Raw genomic sequence first — 19,480 nt, forward strand, 5'->3', positions numbered from 1 at the left:
TTAAGTATCAACTAAATTAGATATAACAATGATACTTCTTATTTTTGTGTACTACTCTTTTTTGTAATTGATGGAAAAATTGGTACTTCTCATACAAATCACGATTGTAATAATTTACTTTTTCGATCCGGAGTACTTTTCTCGAACTTTGTTGAGACTTTGGTTGATAGCTAGACTTTAATATGTTAATGTAATTTGTTTTGTGAAACAATGAAATCTGATGAACAAATTCTTGATTTAAAATTTTATTTTCGAAATTTGTTTCTAATTAAAAGTACAAACATTAAAATATCACAATACTTCCCAATCACAATTTTTCTCTTAAATTTATAGTCTCTTTTAAAAAAATTATATCAATACTCTTGGCAACTGGCAAGCCAATAAGCTCTTAAAAAGACTGTAGTTAATTCATGAATTCATTTGAATGTAGTAGACGGGAGAATAAACTTTATCTGGTTAGATAGTTGGTCATTTCTTAAATATTATTCAAAAAAGCTATTTAGAGGAGAATGGCCTTGTCCGCCGAGCCACAACTTAAACTCCTGGGTCAGGCTCTCAAGTTAACCTCCAAACCCACCTAACTACAATCGAATGGAAGTTTTGATGTTGTCAATTACACAATCTTATTAGAAATTAAGAACTTTAACAAAAAAAAAAGACTTATAACATGAGTAATTTCGATGTTGTCAATTAGTAAGATTAAACCATATAATACTTACAAAAATCCATTCAATTAATGATCCCTTGTGTTTTATTTTGCAAACCTATTCATAGCCAATAGCAAGCTTTTAGGGGTACCAACTATCAAACTACAAGACAATCTAAGAGGAATGCCTTGAGTAAGAAAGAGAGAAATGAATAAATAAATAAAATAGTTGGGGCCAAACAAGAGTTAAAGCAAAGAGAAAGAGACATATTTCAATAATATCGATTTGGATCCGTGTTCCACCTTAGTTAGGTCCGCGTTTCATATGGATCCTGTCACTGTACACTTTTTACAAGATTGGCTCTTTCGTGACACTTCAAATCAGTCCAAGGCTCTTCACTCCGTTTAAAAATTTGTACTATTGATATGATGGCACCACACATTGTATGTATGGATTCCGTTTTACGTTCCACACTCACACAGAGACGTGAGTTGATTATGTGCACACGACATACGTAATAATAAGAAATGATTTGACCGACTTCCCAAAACAAATTCGTGTCGTTTACTGATTTATATTGTTATCTCCATAGTGTCATAATATGTATTTAGACCTAAAAATGTGTGCATGTGTATATGATTAGTAAACAATAAACAAACTATCCAGATTTATAAGATCTCTTAATTTATTGGTTTTTCCTTGCAAAAACTAACTAGAAATTGGTGGAGAATAATATATTTGTTCGATAAAGATTTTTCTATTGTGGAGAAGAATATTGAGTGATATGAAATAATAATGACTTGTATTTGTTTTGTTGTGAAAGGGGATGTTCTTTTGTTTCTTGTCCAAAATATCTATGTGGGCTCAAAGTTTTCAACCCCGTTTCCTTTAGGTCACATAATATGTATGTATGCATACATAGAGAGAGAAAAGAATTTGACGAGTGTATGTAAAGAAGAAGATTAAACAATCAGAGACCATACAATTGCCTTCTCCATGTAAGGTGCGAGGTCAATGAATCAATTAACAAAAAGAAGAAACTTTTTTCCAAGAAAAATAAAAAAGAAGAGTAAAGGGATAAAAGAAATCTTTTAGGACTCGAAAAAGAGAGCTGAAACAAAAGTTGATTTCAGAAAGCAAAACCCTTTGTTTCTCCCTCTTAACTCATCTCTCTTTCTTCCTCTATTAGTAAAGCTGAGACAGCAGTACTATCCACCACCAAAGAAAAGAAGAAAAGAGGAAGAAAAACCTCTAATTTTCACATGAAAAAACAAAAGATTCTTCGATTTTGTTTTTCTTTTCCAATAGTCACAACACAGTAATTGTACACTTCCTCCAATACCACCATCGTTAAACAAAAAAAAAAAAAAAAGAAAGATCATCCAATGATACATTACGAACAAAACAACAACCTTCAGAACCTTCCATCTTCATCTTCCAACGATCTTCTTCTTGGCATCAATGGAGCTGACGCAACCCATAAGAGAAAACGGAGACCCGCAGGGACACCAGGTTCTTAATATTTCCTCTTTTACGTTTTGAATTTTTCTTATTGTCTACTAGGTTTTCTATAATCTTTTTGGATTAGTTTTCTATTAAGTTCCAAAAAGTGTTGTTGATATTACTCTGTCAAGATTTCTTTTTCATTTCTAATGTTGGGTTGCCAATAATTTAGCACAAGATTTTTTATTTTTGAGATTGTTTTTTACCATATAATTTAGAAAATCATTTTTTATCTTCTGTATCGGAGCTAACAGATCCAGATGCAGAGGTGGTATCTTTGTCACCAAGAACGTTACTAGAATCAGATCGGTACGTGTGTGAGATCTGCAACCAAGGGTTTCAGAGAGATCAGAATCTACAGATGCATAGAAGACGACATAAAGTGCCATGGAAGCTTCTGAAGAGAGACAAGAAGGATGAGGAAGTGAGGAAGAGAGTCTACGTGTGTCCTGAGCCAACATGTCTCCACCATGACCCGTGCCACGCTCTTGGAGATCTGGTCGGAATCAAAAAGCACTTCCGCCGTAAACACAGTGTCCACAAGCAATGGGTTTGCGAGAGATGCTCCAAAGGCTATGCAGTTCAATCTGACTACAAAGCCCATCTCAAGACCTGCGGTTCACGCGGTCACTCCTGCGACTGTGGCCGCGTTTTCTCCAGGTTCTTTCTCATATATCATCATCTCTAACTGTGTGTATATCTATAAAAAAAAGTTTTGTTAACTTAGTCGATGTTTTGTGGAAAACCCTAGCTATTCTATCGGCTCTATACTGAGGATTAGTTTCTCTTGGGTTCTCCAAATCTTTTAATTTTCTTTGAAATTTTATTTATACAATTTAACTTTCTAGGTAAGATTATAATTGGAAATATGGAATCCTTAAACTAAACCAAAGAATGTTTTATAGGATGGTGTGTAATGTTGTTACATTACAGGTATATTTTATCTATAAGGCATATAGATTTGTTTTTTTTTAATGTGCATATATAGATTTTGACACAGCCTACCAATAGAAGCTCAGCTTGACTGTTGCCAGATTATTTTAATTTACATATGAAGTCACGTTGATACCCATTATGGATTTCCATTACCAACACTTTGTTCTATTTTGTTAATACACAAACTAAAAAGTCTTATAATCACATAATACCTTTCCAAAGATATCTAAGTCCATAACTCAATTTTCTATTATTGCTTTTTCATTTGATTACGTACGTACACCATCAAACACTATTGTGTTTTGTTTTCAATTCTTTTGGTTATCCACTACTAGCTCATTCTTAATTCTTCTCTTGTTCTTTTTTCAGGGTTGAGAGTTTCATAGAGCATCAAGATACTTGCACCATCCGGCAACCTCAACCCACCAACCACCGTCATCTACAGCAGCACACGATGGGCCTTGACGCTCCATCAAGAACCACTTCGACAGCAAGCTTCGGCCCTTTATTGCATGGACTTCCTTTGTTAAGACCTCCACGACCGTCCAATCAACATTCACCAGCTTTTGCTTACCCTTTCAATGCTTCATCAGCTCCTTTCGAAAGCCTCGAACTTCAACTATCCATAGGAATGGCAAGAACATCAGCACAAGCGAGGCACAACGAAAAGAGAGAGACGAGTTTAACAAAGGAGAGAGCGAACGAGGAGGCAAGGAAGGCAGAGGAAACGAGACAAGAAGCGAAAAGGCAGATAGAGATGGCAGAAAAGGATTTTGAGAAAGCTAAGAGAATAAGGGAAGAAGCAAAAACCGAGTTGGAGAAGGCTCACGTTGTTAGAGAAGAAGCAATCAAGAGGATTAATGCAACAATGATGGAGATCACTTGCCACTCTTGCAAGCAACTATTTCAGCTGCCTGTTACGGCTGATGAGAGTACGTCGTCTCTTGTTATGAGTTACGTTTCCTCGGCGACAACTGAAGGAGAATGCGAGTGATCCAATGCATCTTCATATATATATCCATATGAACAAAAGAAAGCAAATAATGATTTTAAACGAAATGACGGTATTTTTTGTGGATCTGTATGAGTGATCATTTTTTACTATATGCATTGTTTTCTTTTGCCACTGCATATTTCATATAATGACTGTAAATTTTGAGAATCATTTGAATTTCGATTATCATTCTTCTGCTTAGTTTTTTTTTTGTTGTTGTTGTGATAATTGAGGATATTTCATTTTAAATGTTCCTTGATTTAGCATTTAATTTAGTTTTGAACTGGTTTTGGGTAGCTTAATATATTTTAATTAGGATTTTTTCCAGAAAAGAAGAAAAGAAAGAGGAGCGGTAAATTACATATGGTAGTTAAATGGTGTGGGGTTTGGTTGATTGGTTGGTGTAAGTTGTAACTATTTTGATGAAAGAAGCATAATGATAAGGTTTTAGAAAATGTTTTGTTCTCTTAGAACTAGTGGAGAATTCTATACAAAACAAAAATAATGAATGGAGCATTGATTGAGGAGGGGAAGCAGTAGTAATTGCATTAAATTCGAGAGAAAAAAATGATAGAGAGGTCAAATTTTCTGCATACGAATCTCAGGTGGAAATGATTGATGTACACCTAATAAAATATGATCACGAGTCGCTTCTTTCTCTTTCCCATCGTTACATTCTCGTAGTTGTAGCTTAGTCTCAATCCGACCAAACAAGAAATCATCTCTCTCACATAAAGACGGAATCTTGCAAGATGCCATATGAAAAAATATTTTAACCTTTTACACTAAAAAAGGCATATGTATTAGAAAACCAAAAAAAAAAAGTGGTGTCTTAGGCTCCTAGTTTATTGCCTCCAATTACAAAAAAAAATAAAAAATTGGAGATAGTTTTTGTCAAAGTTTCATACACTAGTGACGGATATATAACACATTAGGTTGTTGTTTAATTGACCATATGGTAAGAAAATTGTTTGCATTTGAAAGCTATATACATATCTTAATTAAACACATTGTGAAAGGGACTATATCATCCCTTGTGAGCTTGAAATGGTTAATTAAAGGTTTTGAGTTTAACGTAACAAACACTCTTTTTTGGTTAACATTATTACTATATATAAAAGAATAAGAAGCAGTACAATCTTGGCATATTTACAAGTATGAGAAACCATGTGCTATAAAATGGGAGTAAGAAATTCAAAGATGCCCACCCATCATGAAAAAGCCAAAATCAGTGTCAAAGAGAGTGTGTGGACTGTGGATACATATATTACACAAATGTAATGATGGAAACGCATAGGAGAGAGAGAGAAGAGTAAATGGTGATTTAAGAGCAGAAGTGGTTGTCGTTTCCTTTACAGGAAAAGGAACGACATGAATTTCAGTGCCAAAAAGATTGAAATGGTGGTTAGGAGTCAGGCTTCAGTCTCTCTCACCTGACTCTTCACTCACTTCCATGATTTCCTTCCTTCTCTCCTTTTTCACTTTTCTTACTCCATCCTATTCCTTCTTTAAAGCCACACACTCTCTCTTTCTCATCTCACCTCAATACGTGATCTCCTTGATTTACATTTTTTTTTTTAACAAAATCTTTTTGTTCATTAGGAAAGAAGAAATAAGCAAAAAAATTAAGGATAAAGTATATGGAACTTGTTTTTCCAATCTAACTTACCTAAATTTGTATAGGCAAACTCCGTAAATCCAATAAAAGTCCCATACATGAATTAGGAAACAATTTATCCCGCATTATCTGCGGATAGAAAACAAGAAACAGAAAGTTGATATTTGATTGAGTATATTTAAATGAGAGAATATCGTATTTTCGATTTTATATATATATATATATATATATATATGTAATGTTAAGGAAATATATTAAGACATAATAGTATACTTATACTTGTTTAAAATGAGAGAACCCGTAGTTTATGTATATATTTTTTTTTTATAACAAAAATATGTTAACCAAAATTTAATTAAAAAATATGTTATCAAAATTCATAAAATGTTGAAAATCTACAACTAAACATTTGTTACGTCGGAGTTGGAAGTATCGCCTTTCCGTTTAATCTTTTACCAAAATCTCCGGTGGGTTCTATTTTGTTCAACCGCATTCGCCTCATAGTATCTTCAACCCCTTTCGTAGAAAACTGCTTCTATCCCTAACATCACAACTCTAAGCTCACCTAGTCAAACGCAATAGTTTCGGATTGCTAAAAAACAAACAAAAAAACAAAAAACAAGAAATTATCAAAAGAGATGGACGACGTGTGAACGTTGTTGGACTGCTCTCAAGCCCATGGACCACAATAATTTTAAAGACAAGAAGAAAAACTTGCTTTAAATTATCATACGCATGCCAATTAATTCGGTCCCAACACCATCTATAAATCTGTAAAAAGTAAGCAAATTGAGTAAGAAATTCCATAATGTGGCTGAATAAGAAAAACAAGGTTTTCAAGATTGATTTGCCAATATTAGGATAGGGGGTTCTTGAAGATAAGTTGATATTCTACAAAACATGTAAAGCAAGCAAAACTTTGACTTAAAACATTTGAATGCAAACCATGTGCCACAATATAAAATCCATGTGATAGTGATGATATTAAGAAAAATTTAAAGGGTGGAGTCAAAATCTTGGCTTCCTAAGAGGTTTCAACGTCTGAGAGATCTTCTCGGTAAAGCTCTGACAGATCTTCTCTGTAAAGCTCAAAGTCACTAGGGCTCCATCTGCAGAGCAAGTTCAGCTTGAAAGTAGCCATCTTCATTCGCAATAGACGCTGCAAAGTAAACAAACAAGTATAAGAAATAAAGCATACAAATTAAAAGGAAAGGGTTTTGGTATACAGAAGTCTTATTACCAAAATGTGGGCTGATTTTGGCGAAAGTTGTTTTCCTTCTTCACAAACTACAAAGTCAGCGACCAACTCCACAGTACCTACATATTAAAATAAGAAGAAGAAATAAGTTTTTGGATTAATATAGATAGCAAAAGTGAGTATGAGAAAGAGGAATATTAAGATGGTGAGACGACAGACCTTTGTTTAGTCGTACAGGCATTTCAAGCTTCCGAAGAAGTGGTTCCATCTCATGTGTGAACTGTTCTAGAGGACCTTCCTTCAGTTCAACCTAATCATTTAGGTGGTACCAATATAGTAATTAAGATAAAAGTAACGAAACAAAGTTTTTTAAATAACAAAGAGAAGCAGAGCCTGATCATAGTCAAGCTTATTTATTTATCTAGAAACAACAGTATATAGAGATGGCACAAGTTCTGTTCACAAACCGTTTCTACTGCAATGCTTCCGGTCCTTGAAAAGTCGGAATCCTCATAAGCGTTAAATAAGCTGCAATACACAACCAGAAGAAGTATTGTGAACAGTTACAACAACTAGACATGTATACAATTCAAACCCGTCACTGTTGTTTCACCAAAGCAAAAGAGGAAAAAAGAGGACGTCAAGAGATACATAGATAGATACCTTTCGACTTCTTCCTTTGGCATATCAGTAACAAGAAGTCCAGTATCACCACGAAGCAGCTGAAACAACATTCCACAACATATGTAAATCTAACTGACAAAAAATGACCATTTAACATAAAAGAACCATTGTAAGAAGCAGAATACACAAACCTTGGAGACTTTGTAGATACCAGAACGGAGTTCATCTTCTGCAGAACGACCAAGAGCAACCTGCATCACTTTGTTCGAACCTAGGAAGAACCTAGACAAATAAGAACCGAGTCAGTCATAACATTCAAGTAATTCTAACATCAACCAGAAGAAGGACAAAGAAACTAACTTTCCATTGTGCCTAAACTGCTGCCTAAACTCCTTGAATTTGATATTTCTCATGTTTTCAAAAGAGAAAACATAGACAGAGGAATATTTTTCAACAGCCTCCCTAATTCCATTCACAATACACTCCTTATGCTCTCTTCCTTTCTTCTTCGTCTTAGACAAAGTCACTGCAGCAAAAAATCAGAAAACAAAACCCTTAGATAAACCATTCATCAATCGATTCAACCATAGAAGCTATGAAAAAACATTACTAACTCCAACAAGTTAAAGTTTTTTTCAAAAGGGTTCCTCTAAAAACCTAACAAAACCCTAAAACCCTTGACGGCGGCTACAAAAGTTACAGCTTCCAAAACCAGTGACAGAGATACAATGGTTCAGACAATAGAGAGCAGAAAGAGTGAAGGAAGAAGAGTTCTAACCTGGTCTATCTCGCTTTGATTTAGGCATAGCTGAGGTTTCAAATGTTGTATGGAAGTGAGAGGAACGAAAGTGAAGGAGAACGGCTTCTGTTTATTAAGCTCCTTTCAATTTTCTTCAGGGAAACTGAAACCCTTGTTCCCTTGTTTGCTTTAATTCGCACTTTTTAATCTGGACCCCTAATTCAACCCGATCCGGATCCGGCCCGTTTCAGGCCTTTTAGCTATCAGAAATCTGGGCCGATTTTTTTTTGTCATTGGAGGGTGTACTAGTTTAAATTTAAATGGATTATAGTGTTTTTAGTTTTTTTTGTTTTGTTGTGCAAAAGTTTTTAAGTTAAGAAATTAAAGTTTTAAATTTAATGTTATAAAAATTAATTAAAAAGTGGTACTTTCAAAATCATATTATTAAACCTCTTAATAATGAATTATAAATTATTTATATGAATGCTCGGAAATTAAACAATGTAAACGTATAGGGAACAATAGGAACAACCATTAGTAGTGAGTAGTGATCTCACTACTGGCAATTTGTTCGAGACTAAGGGGATGGGTCCACTCATTTGTAGAAGTCCTCAACCCTTCTCATGCTCGTAGTAGTCGCCGTGGCTTGTGTTTTGTTCTTGGACGAGAAGTTTATTTGGGAAGGTAAAAGACAATTTATTTATTAAGATTTGATAATATTTATAAGCATACACTATATTATTGTTTTCAAATTGAAGTGTACTTGAAGCAATATATTTATTTTTATTTTTACTAGGAGCAATATTGATTGTATGTGGGCTATATATATGTCGTGCTATATGGCGAAAAGATCAAGAGATGAGTGGAATTAGTTCCGTCGGGGGAATTAAAAAAACACACAAAAATCGCTCGAGATTGTTATAGCTAGTGGTATTGATAGTGGCTCGATCTATGGCATAAAAGAAAATGATGGAAAATATATGACATTCAATTGGGGTATCATAACGTTCTCTAGAGGTTTTTTTGTGTGTGAAATTTTAATTGGGTCAGTATGAATATAACTTTTTTTCTTTCTCATTCTTATAATATGTATGTATGAATTGATACTTGGTTTTCACTTTTGGTCGTATCATCTTTATGCAAGTCACATGAAAGAGAGCAGAAGAATGGAAAGAGAATCCAAGCCCAAAACTTCCACATTTGGATCTTTACCAAGTGTATTTGGCTTTACGTACGCATGTTGCTTACTGACAATAATGATATACGAGCCTTTTTCTTTCTTTTGGAGTTCTTGTGTGTGGCAAAGCCATCGCGGAAAAGCCACAAAGCATGCTTAGCACGTGTCAACGTCAACCTAATATGTTACTTTTATTTATATCTTGTTTAACTTCACAATTATGTTTTAATAAATGTTAATAGCACCGAGCATGTTTCTGCATTGTCATTTTGGCTCATATAGTAAAACGCATTACCGTTCGTATAAGAATGTGTGGCATCGATGTAAATGTATAATAGTTTTCTTGTCATGTTATAACAAATGCTTTTGCAAAAAAAAAAGATTCTTTTGCAGTGAAACGCTCTTGAAAGCTTGTGGAGCTCCTTTCATAGAACGACAATAAACAGTTTCGTCTTATTTTTGCATTACGTCTTCACTTTGTATTCTGTTTTCCCTTTGATCATGAATATACATTTCAACACATAAACTCTTTTGTTTTTCTTTTCTTTTGTCTACAAGAAGGTTAATCCTTCCAAACTTTGCTACTTTAGTAACGAGTTTCCAGAAACAAATATTTGAATCTCACATCTTCCTATATCATGAGCTAGGAGGATTGGACAGTTAATACAATTGAAGTGGAGCACAATGAAAAAGGTATAGAGGTAGAATTAAAGACGAAAACACCTTGGCTACATAAATAGAGCTGATCATGAGCTAACAGGATTGGATAGTTAATAGTTAGAGACTTAGAGTGGGTATCAAAGTAGAAATCAGAAACTGTGGGGCGAAATCAGAGAAATGTGGGGAGAAATGAAGAGTGTAGTTGCAATGGTGGCGGTTCAGTTTATCTTCGCCGGGATGTTCATTTTGTTTAAGATAACGGTCGACGATGGTACGAATCTCAAAGTTCTTGTAGCGTATCGTCTGTCCTTTGCTACTATTTTCATGCTTCCCCTTGCCCTCATCTTCCAAAGGTTTCCTACTCTTTTTCTTACATTTTTATTTTTATCAGTGTGCATTTTTTAATGTATAACCTTATCTATATATGCACATATTCTTCAAATAACCCCAACTTCACCAAGTTATTTGTGTGTATTTGTATTCACTTATTACTCAATGTTAGTTTATTTTAATTATAATGTTTTGTTTTGGATTTCTTATAATCAGGAAGAAGCGGCCAGAATTTACATGGAGGCTGCTCTTACTAGCATTTGTTTCGGGGTTGCTCGGGTACTCAGAACTAGTACAATATCACTTTTCAGCTACATGATTTTATTTATTTATCTATTGATGGCAAGAATATACTGAAATATAATCCTAAATTCCATAGATAAAACAGTGTTGCAATGTGTAAGTTTGAATATATGATGAATGTTGGACTTACCAAATTGCAAATAAATCCTAAATCCTTAGCACCCATGGAATTATCGTTGATTTTTTTAGGTTTTTGACTATCATGCAGAGCGGCGATACCAAATATTCTCTACTTGCCGGGTATGGCTCGAACATCAGCGACATTTTCAGCTGCAAGCAGCATAATTAGCCCATTGATCACCTTGGTGTTGGGTTTGGTGTTTAGGTTAGTAGACACGCGTATCATCAATTTTGTCTTCATTACATGAAATTATGTGTTTCAGTTTTTTTTCATGAAGACAAATTCTCAAAATTTTATACACAGTTTGTATATTTTTTGACGTTTTAGTTTTTTTTTATAGAGTTCCTTATTAATTTTAGTCAACATAGTATACTTAACGATAAAATACAAACTCAATAAAATCATGTGCATAAAAAAATAAAAAAAATAACTTTTGAAATCTGAGGAATATTATTCAATGGTACGTTGTCCATTGAAATTTGCAATGGGATTATTATTCAATTTGCAAACTTAGGAATATTATCTCTTAGCTAATTTGCAAACTTGTCCATTGATTAAAGATTGAATAATTTCTAGCTGATAAGAACTTAAAAGGCTAAATGACGTTTAGTTCTAATTAACATCCTCTCAATTTGTCGTGCCCACAGGATGGAGACTCTACGGCTGGGATCGAACGAAGGGAGGGCCAAGCTAGTGGGGACGCTGCTTGGTGCATGTGGAGCCCTCGTGTTTGTATTCTACAAAGGTATTGAGATTCATATCTGGTCAACACACGTTGACTTACTCAAAGGCTCGCATACTGGTCGAGCCACTACGAACCACCACGTCTCAATCTTAGGGGTTCTTATGGTTCTTGGCAGTAACGTTTCCACCTCACTTTGGTTACTATTGCAGGCAAGTGTCACTTTTTTTGTTTAATAAATGAAGCATTTTTGTTTTGATCGTTGATAAAAATGTTGCAAGACAACGCAAAATGTTGGTTTACAGGCAAAAATAGGCAAGGAACTTGGAGGACTTTATTGGAACACAAGTTTGATGAATGGGGTGGGAAGTTTGGTGTGCGTGATTATTGCTCTCTGTTCGGATCATGACTGGGAGCAATGGCAATTAGGATGGGATATTAACCTCTTAGCTACGCTTTATTCGGTAAAACAATCTACCACACCTAAATGTGTGTAATAGACGCTTTTATTTATATTGTCCGTTATGTGTAGGGAATCGTGGTTTCGGGAATGGTCGTGCCTCTTGTTGCATGGTGCATCGCAACAAAAGGACCATTATTTGTTACTGTCTTTAGCCCTATAAGGCTGGTGATCGTAGCCCTAATAGGATCATTTGCTTTAGAGGAACCCCTGCATTTGGGAAGGTATATCAAACTCTATCATGATTTTTATGGGTGATCTGTGTGAATCATATTTGTTTTTTTTTTTTTTTTTTTTGGCGAAACTTGCAGTATAATCGGTGCCATGATAATGGTGGGAGGAGTATACCTAGTGGTATGGTGTAAAATGAAGGAAAAAAAGAGTGCGTCTACGACTTCGGACCATATTGAAACAAATAAGAATAACAAAGAACTGGACCTTGGCAATCTTTCATCAGTAAATAGAGATGTCCCCTGAATCCCCATATGGGTTACATGATCAAATATAGTTTGAGTCTACCATAGAAGCAGAATATAAAATAGGGTCGGTAAGTGAATTAAGATCCAGCTGTATGCCTCAATTGGTGTTAAGTAGCCTTTGAAGTATATCTTTTTCAATTTTTAACGTTACTTCAATATTAAAACACAATTACAACTTGCTACTTAATTTTACCTCTAAAATGCTATTTTGTTATTGTCTAAGTGACTAAGTGGTAAATTTGTTGTAAAAAAATTATGACCGCCACAACATTTCATCTCACATTTTATAGTTTTGAAGTGATTAATTCATCTTCACATATGTGGTTTTCATTTACCGTTTATTACTCTCTTTTTTTGGCTCGAGGTTTGGAACTCAACAAAATGTTTGAATGTTACATATATATTGCTTGTGCTAAGTAACTATCATATTATCAATGGATTCATATGTGCTTTCGGTGCGATGTATTCCGTAGATTTTCACTTTCATCAAATGTAAATGATGTAATTAAGTTTCTCAAAAAAAAAAAAAACTTAGTGCATGACTTAATTGGCATAACCATTAATATTAGTCACAAAAAAAAAAATTATTAGTCCACCGTCGAAGGAAAAAAACAAAAAGCAGTAGACAATTCTTGAAGTAAAATTAAAGGGATAGACAGATAACGTTTACGAGAGGAATCATGACACGTGAACATGGAGTATCGGTCAAACCTGGCAACTGGGACATTTCTTTAAATACCCACAAAATATCACTTTTGAAGAAGTAGGAAAAAACAAAACCAAAGAAGATCTAAAGAGATAAAGAGAATGATGAAGAAGCAAGTGACGATAGTGGCGGCTCTTCTGATTATGATGGCTTTATGTTCCAGCTTGAATATGGTGGCCGAGGCTCAATTAGGCCCCGGAGACTGCTACGACGGTTGCTCCACCGCCTGCGTCCAACGTGACCGTGAGTACTCTCTTCTTTCTTAGTTTTCCCCAAAGGTTTCTGTCTCCATTTGTATAATAACTCCTTGTCGATCTTCTCTTTTCTTCAGCGAGAAAGACGTCCCGATGCGATCGCAAGTGTTCCATTCGTTGTGGTCCAGGTAAACATTATGAAACCGGATACGTACCGACCGGTCTGTGATACATTTGTCTGATTTGTACCAACCCCTGATTAACCGGTCTGATTTGTACCGGAACTAATGTTGATGTTTTTTGTAAATTACAGATGCTGCCAGGGCAAGTGGGAGTGGTGTTTAAACTTTATATTTTACCAAGATCCATGCATTTGGATTTAATTATGTTGTAATCTTATTTAATAATCGTATCTCTGGAAAACATATTCTGTAATTTTTATGTAGTTATTGGAACCAATAAATAATAACAGCTACAATGGTGGAATTAAGTACACTAGTGCTGGTTTGTAATCAACTTTAAAATGTGTTGAGAACCGGATCAGCTGGTCTAACTGAAATCTAATTAATCAGTTTGCAACTATAACTTAAATCTAAAACTAAGAAGTAAGAACCGGCTTACTCACGTCTTGTCTTCTCTTTCGTCGTTAGATCCAAGCTGGGTCATCCAGCTCTATGGTAACCCAATTAGCAATACATACTCATGGCCCATTCTCAAAATTAATATATTACTCAAGTCAATAAAGAAGACCAAACGCATATATAGTCTCACTTTAACTTCAATCTCTGAAACTTTTTTTTGTTCACGTTAGACATATGATCTCTGAAAACCTAAGTTATTTAAACTGTGTGTATTACTTAAACATGGCAACATTCCCGAATTTAAAACTGTGTGTGATCTATTGTTTGTAGGTTTTCACATAGTTTGGATATTGAAAAGGATAGAAAACGTAGGGAGATGAATCATGACGCGTGTACATATAGACAAACGGTCAAACATGGCAACATTCCCCAAAAATTTTCCTTAGGTCTTTTAGTAAATGTTAACCCACAACTATAGATCTTCTTTTAAGAGAGGGAGAAGGAAAAAACAAAAACAAAGAAGACCTAACTATGAAAAAGGAAAGAAAATCGTAGCGAGGGAGAACAATGAAGGAGCAAGTGACGATATTGGCTACTCTTCTGATTGTGGTGGCTTTATGTTTTTTTCCAACCTTGATATGGTGGCGGAGGCTAAATAAGGACCCGGACCATATAGAAAGTTAGGCGCAGAAACATGCTACGACGCTTGCTCCACCGGCTGTGTTAATTCCGACAGTGAGTACTCTCTTCTTATCTTTTTTATCCGATCCTAAAGTTTCGATTTATATATCCGCTTAAATATTATCTCTTTTTCAGAATAAAAGCTGATCCGACGCCAACACAAATGCTACGTTCGATGTGGAGGTATATGTATAAATAATTAATCCTCTAACAGTATAATGAAACCGGACCGATCCATGATATTATATTTGTTTGATTGGTAACAAATTCAGATTTTGTATGGACATGAAACTTAATAAGTGTTTGTCTACTCGAATCAGATCATAAGTTGCGAAATGAGTTGGTTTTGTAAAAAAAGTTGCGAAATGAGTTGGTTTTGTAACTGATGAATGGAATCAAAAGCGGACTTGGAAGTGATGTTGATGCATGTACTTTGTAATTTGCAGGAGCCGAAGGGCCAAAGAGACTCGTGCCTAAACTTTAAAAGTCACCAAGATCCATAGATATAATTATGTTGTAATAACCAATAATGCAACTACTGCTAGATTATCATAATATGCTTTGTGCGGGAATATAATATTGGAATATAGATTCATAATTTATAAGAAAGTTTATACATCATACAGATTTGAATTAGTAGCATGACAAAAATATGCTATACGGACGATATACAGTTTGTAATCACACATAACTATAACAGTTTGTAAATTGATAAATTAGTGTCAAACATTGTTCTATTATGTATATAATGGATTATTAATGATCTTAGATTTTTAATAAATATTCAACATGCATGCTTAAATGTTAAAGTTAAGATAATTTATTTGAAGTATGCATGGTAATATTATAACACAACTTCTTGTATATGAGAAATTGTGAATCTATTCGCTAAAAGTAATGGTCACAAATGAGTTAGAATTCCTCAATGAGTCTGGATGATTTAAAGAAACCGATGGAGAACTTGAGGAGGAGACGAGAAGTATATGTTGTTGGATCAGTTAGACATGAAGGCTTGCTGATCGATCCAATTTTGATCGATCCAAATGATCAGAATCTAACCTCTATTAAAGAATTATAGATTGATAAATGATGGGTCGTCGTTCGTAATTAAACTACAGGAAAAAAGAAATTTGTCACCTGGTAATAAAAAAATGATATCATACAGTATTTGATAAACCATGCATAAACTAGTTTAAGATTCAAATATGAGAAAAGTGTCAAAATCCTAAATTATTCGTCTAATACATGGTTTTCGAAATAGATTAAACAAAATTTTCAAAAAGTTAATAATAACTTACTAAAGGATTGAATGGGGTTAGGTATGTTAATACATATATTTTATTGTATATTTTCTTCACAGATTACTCATTTACAACATTTATTTTAATTAAAATTTAACGATAGATAACAAACAAAATTTGACTTATATCCTTTTGTTAGAAAACAAAAAAAAAAACTTGATGTGATTATACAGCATATAATCAAAAATGAAATGATTTGTAGTATTATTATTCAGTGCTAACTGATAAGACTCCAAGTTCAACGGTGTTAAATCTTTCTATCAGTAACAAAAATTTGGTTAAAAAAGGTTTTAACTTTAACATATAAAAAAAGTCAAAATTATGGTTGAGTCTTCGCTTGATGCGAGGCGTAGGTCATGCGGCCTCGTGGACAATAATGCTTCACAATGTCCACTTATTACAATTTTCATTCTTTCTCTCTCTCTCTTTCTTCCAAAACACAAAAATTATTATATCAAAAAGCCAACAAGTAAGAGAAGAAAATAAGCATTTTTGTGAGAGTCCCTAGATTTATTTATATTTTCTTGCTGTCTCGTGAACTACTACTAAAGTAAAATCAAGAAAAAGCTCCTGAGTACTACTGGAAACAAAAAAGCAGAGAACAAGAGAAAAAAAAAAGAAGAAGACGACTTTATCTTTTTCTGGGTTTTGTTGTTCTTCTTTGACTTTATGGGTTCTTTTGTTTTAGATTTAGGCTCCTACAGATCTGCTTAAATCTCTGTGATCTTGTCTCTTAATTCTTCTGTTTACCCGTAATTTCCGGAGGATTCTCTTCTTGCTTTTCCCTGAGCTTCTGGATTTGGTCAGAGAAGCCTTAAGTTCAAAAGGATTTGGCTTTTGAAGATTGGTGTTAATTAAGCTTCTGGGTTTTCATCAGTTTGTCTAAAAGGTTCATCCTTTTCTCCTTCTCTCTTTGATGTTTATTGCAGTGAGATTCTATGTTCTAACCTCAAATCTCAGGTTTTTGGTATCGAATCTTTGTAATAAAACAGTTTTGTCTGAAATTAACTAAGATTTTGACTTTGTAGGTAGTAAATCAGATGAGTAAAATTTCATTTTGGGAAATACCTGATTGTTGTTGAATCTTTTAATGCTTTTGATTCTGTGTTGTTACATACGTCTCTGTTATCTCCAGTTTAAGTAAAGATTATTTGAGATTCTCTGTTAATATATCAAATTGAGTCCTGATTTAGCCTCCTATGATCTCAATTTTGGGGCATTTTTGGTGAGTTATCATCAAGATTCTCTTTGGTTGATTATTGTCTTTAAGAAAGAAAAAAAGCTATATTGGGGACATGACCTAGTTTCTTTATTGGGCATGCGATGCCTTGCATATCTCTTCTTTCCTAAGCTTTAGCGAAACACTCTTTCTCTTTTAGGCTCCACTTTACTTTTATGGCTCTTTTTCTTTTTATTTCTTACTTATTAAGAAGGTGACTCAGAATTGCCTTAGCTGAATGACTTTTTTTCTTGTGGGTGCTTATGTTAATGGACAGTGAGTGGAGTCTCTCATCTTAGTCTGAAGCTCTTTTTTTTGGATTTGAGCATTTCTGGTTTGAGAAGAATCTTGTGGAAACCAAAGAGAAATGTCGTTTCGAGGCATTGTTCAAGATTTGAGAGATGGGTTTGGGAGCTTGTCAAGGAGGAGTTTCGATTTTAGGCTCTCGAGTCTTCATAAAGGGAAAGCTCAGGGTTCTTCGTTCCGTGAGTATTCGTCATCCCGTGATCTCTTGTCGCCTGTGATAGTTCAGACAAGTAGATGGGCTAATCTTCCTCCAGAGTTACTCTTTGATGTGATCAAAAGATTAGAGGAAAGTGAGAGTAATTGGCCTGCAAGAAAACATGTTGTGGCTTGTGCTTCGGTTTGTCGGTCTTGGAGAGCTATGTGCCAAGAGATTGTTTTGGGGCCTGAAATCTGTGGGAAACTCACTTTCCCTGTTTCCCTCAAACAGGTTCGGTTTGCCCTCTACTGTTTCGCTAATTTGATGTTGTTTAAGGTCGTCAGACTACTGATGAAGATGTTTTTGTTTTGTGTTGTAAATTTTTCCAGCCAGGGCCTCGTGATGCAATGATTCAGTGTTTCATCAAAAGGGATAAATCAAAGCTAACATTTCACCTTTTTCTTTGTTTAAGTCCCGGTAAGCTGTTTTTAGGACTTAGCCTGCTTCTTTATGATGTTACTTAGTTTATGTCTAAATCAAGTTGAATAATGTTTTTTCAGCTCTATTAGTGGAGAATGGGAAATTTCTTCTTTCAGCTAAAAGAACTCGTAGAACTACTCGAACCGAGTACATTATCTCCATGGATGCTGATAACATCTCAAGATCCAGCAACTCTTACCTCGGAAAGCTCAGGTTCGTTTTCAGTCCTAGACATAGTAGTTTGCTACTGTTGAATATTATGGTCGTTTATCTATTGTTCAAATAATCTTTTGTGATTCCCATTTAATCAAGCTTAATGAGGTTTCTTTATCTCTCTCTCAGATCAAACTTCCTTGGGACAAAGTTCTTGGTGTACGACACGCAACCACCACCAAACACATCTTCGAGCGCACTTATCACTGATCGAACAAGCCGAAGCAGGTTTCACTCCAGACGAGTTTCTCCTAAAGTACCATCCGGAAGCTACAACATTGCTCAAATCACCTATGAGCTCAACGTGTTGGGCACACGCGGGCCACGACGAATGCACTGCATCATGAACTCCATCCCAATTTCATCGCTCGAACCAGGCGGTTCAGTCCCTAACCAACCCGAGAAACTCGTCCCTGCACCATACTCTCTCGACGACTCATTCCGCAGTAACATCTCCTTCTCCAAATCATCATTTGACCACCGCTCCCTCGATTTCAGCAGTTCTAGATTCTCCGAAATGGGAATATCCTGCGACGACAACGAAGAAGAAGCGAGTTTCAGACCGTTGATTCTAAAGAACAAGCAGCCAAGGTGGCACGAGCAGTTGCAATGCTGGTGTTTGAATTTCCGCGGACGTGTGACAGTTGCATCGGTTAAGAATTTCCAGCTTGTAGCAGCAAGACAGCCGCAGCCTCAAGGGACAGGTGCAGCAGCAGCACCAACAAGTGCACCTGCTCACCCTGAGCAAGACAAGGTGATTCTCCAGTTTGGTAAAGTAGGGAAAGATATGTTCACAATGGACTATAGGTATCCATTATCGGCGTTTCAGGCGTTTGCGATATGCTTAAGCAGCTTTGACACCAAGCTTGCTTGTGAATAGAAGAAACCACTCGTCTCCTTGATCATTCATGCTAATCCCTTGTCTCTCTCTCTCTTTTATCTATGCTTTTGGTTTTTTTTAGGCAAATCAAAATTTGTCTCAATACTCAGTTGCTGTACTGTGAGAGTCAGACGTCTACTATTAACATCCTCTTCTCTATTCTAAATCAATTGAACATTTAATAGGTAGTCTTTAACTAATCTTACATGTTACTAACTTCTAAGAAATCACATTGAACAACAATGTATGATGGAAACAAGAAAGAACACACAATCATGTGTCTGAAACCCGACATGGGGTTCTTCTTGAAGT

General features: G+C 35.1%; 6 protein-coding genes and 3 long non-coding RNA genes across 16 annotated transcripts; 6 read left to right on the forward strand and 3 right to left on the reverse strand.

Moving 5' to 3' along the window:
• Positions 1 to 1,565: 1,565 nt before the first annotated feature.
• On the reverse strand, positions 1,566 to 2,066 carry AT1G05943. The gene has a single exon (NR_138990.1). It is a non-coding gene; the product is annotated as an other RNA (long non-coding RNA).
• Positions 1,594 to 4,350, forward strand: IDD16 (indeterminate(ID)-domain 16; the record flags this gene model as incomplete). Of its 3 annotated transcripts, none has more annotated exons than NM_001332672.1 (3): positions 1,594 to 2,159; positions 2,405 to 2,810; positions 3,456 to 4,350. In NM_001332672.1, 3 exons carry the CDS (start codon positions 2,033 to 2,035, stop codon positions 4,078 to 4,080), a joined length of 1,158 nt encoding a protein of 385 aa, NP_001321791.1. In that variant the 3' UTR covers positions 4,081 to 4,350. The 3 variants fall into 3 exon arrangements, with proteins under 3 accessions (NP_001321791.1, NP_001321790.1, NP_173896.1); NM_102334.1 differs by having other exon boundaries at positions 2,109 to 2,159; positions 2,398 to 2,810; positions 3,456 to 4,172; NM_001332671.1 differs by having other exon boundaries at positions 1,594 to 2,810.
• Positions 4,351 to 5,207: 857 nt separating this feature from the next.
• Positions 5,208 to 5,731, reverse strand: AT1G05947. The gene is made up of 2 exons (NR_138991.1): positions 5,514 to 5,731; positions 5,208 to 5,428 (listed from the first exon to the last, which is right to left on the reverse strand). It is a non-coding gene; the product is annotated as an other RNA (long non-coding RNA).
• AT1G05953 lies at positions 5,279 to 5,631 on the forward strand. The gene has a single exon (NR_138992.1). It is a non-coding gene; the product is annotated as an other RNA (long non-coding RNA).
• Positions 5,732 to 6,093: 362 nt separating the features above from the next.
• Positions 6,094 to 8,434, reverse strand: AT1G25260 (Ribosomal protein L10 family protein). The gene is made up of 8 exons (NM_102335.4): positions 8,299 to 8,434; positions 7,881 to 8,046; positions 7,712 to 7,802; positions 7,560 to 7,618; positions 7,364 to 7,424; positions 7,116 to 7,206; positions 6,939 to 7,015; positions 6,094 to 6,857 (listed from the first exon to the last, which is right to left on the reverse strand). The coding sequence occupies exons 1-8, from the start codon at positions 8,324 to 8,326 to the stop codon at positions 6,723 to 6,725; spliced, it is 708 nt and encodes a 235-aa protein (NP_564226.1). The 5' UTR covers positions 8,327 to 8,434; the 3' UTR covers positions 6,094 to 6,722.
• A 1,851-nt stretch (positions 8,435 to 10,285) lies between these two features.
• Positions 10,286 to 12,469, forward strand: UMAMIT24 (nodulin MtN21 /EamA-like transporter family protein; the record flags this gene model as incomplete). The annotated part of the gene is made up of 7 exons (NM_102336.2): positions 10,286 to 10,449; positions 10,643 to 10,705; positions 10,938 to 11,054; positions 11,498 to 11,744; positions 11,838 to 11,996; positions 12,065 to 12,216; positions 12,304 to 12,469. 7 exons carry the CDS (start codon positions 10,286 to 10,288, stop codon positions 12,467 to 12,469), a joined length of 1,068 nt encoding a protein of 355 aa, NP_173898.2.
• A 617-nt stretch (positions 12,470 to 13,086) lies between these two features.
• Positions 13,087 to 14,082, forward strand: AT1G25275 (thionin-like protein). 3 transcript variants are annotated; one of them, NM_102337.5, is made up of 3 exons: positions 13,087 to 13,420; positions 13,509 to 13,559; positions 13,685 to 14,082. In NM_102337.5, exons 1-3 carry the CDS (start codon positions 13,279 to 13,281, stop codon positions 13,714 to 13,716), a joined length of 225 nt encoding a protein of 74 aa, NP_564227.1. In that variant the 5' UTR covers positions 13,087 to 13,278; the 3' UTR covers positions 13,717 to 14,082. The 3 variants fall into 3 exon arrangements, with proteins under 3 accessions (NP_564227.1, NP_001031090.1, NP_001031089.1); NM_001036013.1 differs by having other exon boundaries at positions 13,232 to 13,420; positions 13,509 to 13,592; positions 13,685 to 13,922; NM_001036012.1 differs by having other exon boundaries at positions 13,235 to 13,424; positions 13,513 to 13,559; positions 13,685 to 13,903.
• Positions 14,083 to 14,293: 211 nt separating this feature from the next.
• Positions 14,294 to 15,357, forward strand: AT1G25277 (uncharacterized protein). 2 transcript variants are annotated; one of them, NM_001332674.1, is made up of 3 exons: positions 14,294 to 14,687; positions 14,769 to 14,816; positions 15,080 to 15,357. In NM_001332674.1, the coding sequence occupies exon 1, from the start codon at positions 14,411 to 14,413 to the stop codon at positions 14,609 to 14,611; it is 201 nt and encodes a 66-aa protein (NP_001321676.1). In that variant the 5' UTR covers positions 14,294 to 14,410; the 3' UTR covers positions 14,612 to 14,687; positions 14,769 to 14,816; positions 15,080 to 15,357. The 2 variants fall into 2 exon arrangements, with proteins under 2 accessions (NP_001321676.1, NP_001321675.1); NM_001332673.1 differs by having other exon boundaries at positions 14,769 to 15,357.
• Positions 15,358 to 16,327: 970 nt separating this feature from the next.
• On the forward strand, positions 16,328 to 19,454 carry TLP10 (tubby like protein 10; the record flags this gene model as incomplete). 3 transcript variants are annotated; one of them, NM_102338.3, is made up of 5 exons in its annotated part: positions 16,328 to 16,823; positions 17,431 to 17,886; positions 17,985 to 18,072; positions 18,156 to 18,288; positions 18,418 to 19,454. In NM_102338.3, the coding sequence occupies exons 2-5, from the start codon at positions 17,521 to 17,523 to the stop codon at positions 19,166 to 19,168; spliced, it is 1,338 nt and encodes a 445-aa protein (NP_173899.1). In that variant the 5' UTR covers positions 16,328 to 16,823; positions 17,431 to 17,520. The 3 variants fall into 3 exon arrangements, with proteins under 3 accessions (NP_173899.1, NP_001117353.1, NP_973909.1); NM_001123881.1 differs by having other exon boundaries at positions 16,402 to 16,823; positions 17,985 to 18,288; positions 18,418 to 19,168; NM_202180.1 differs by having other exon boundaries at positions 16,479 to 16,823; positions 17,989 to 18,288; positions 18,418 to 19,365.
• Between the last annotated feature and the right edge of the window lie 26 nt (positions 19,455 to 19,480).

Source organism: Arabidopsis thaliana (genome assembly GCF_000001735.4).
Source record: "Arabidopsis thaliana chromosome 1 sequence".
Taxonomy (NCBI): domain Eukaryota; kingdom Viridiplantae; phylum Streptophyta; class Magnoliopsida; order Brassicales; family Brassicaceae; genus Arabidopsis; species Arabidopsis thaliana.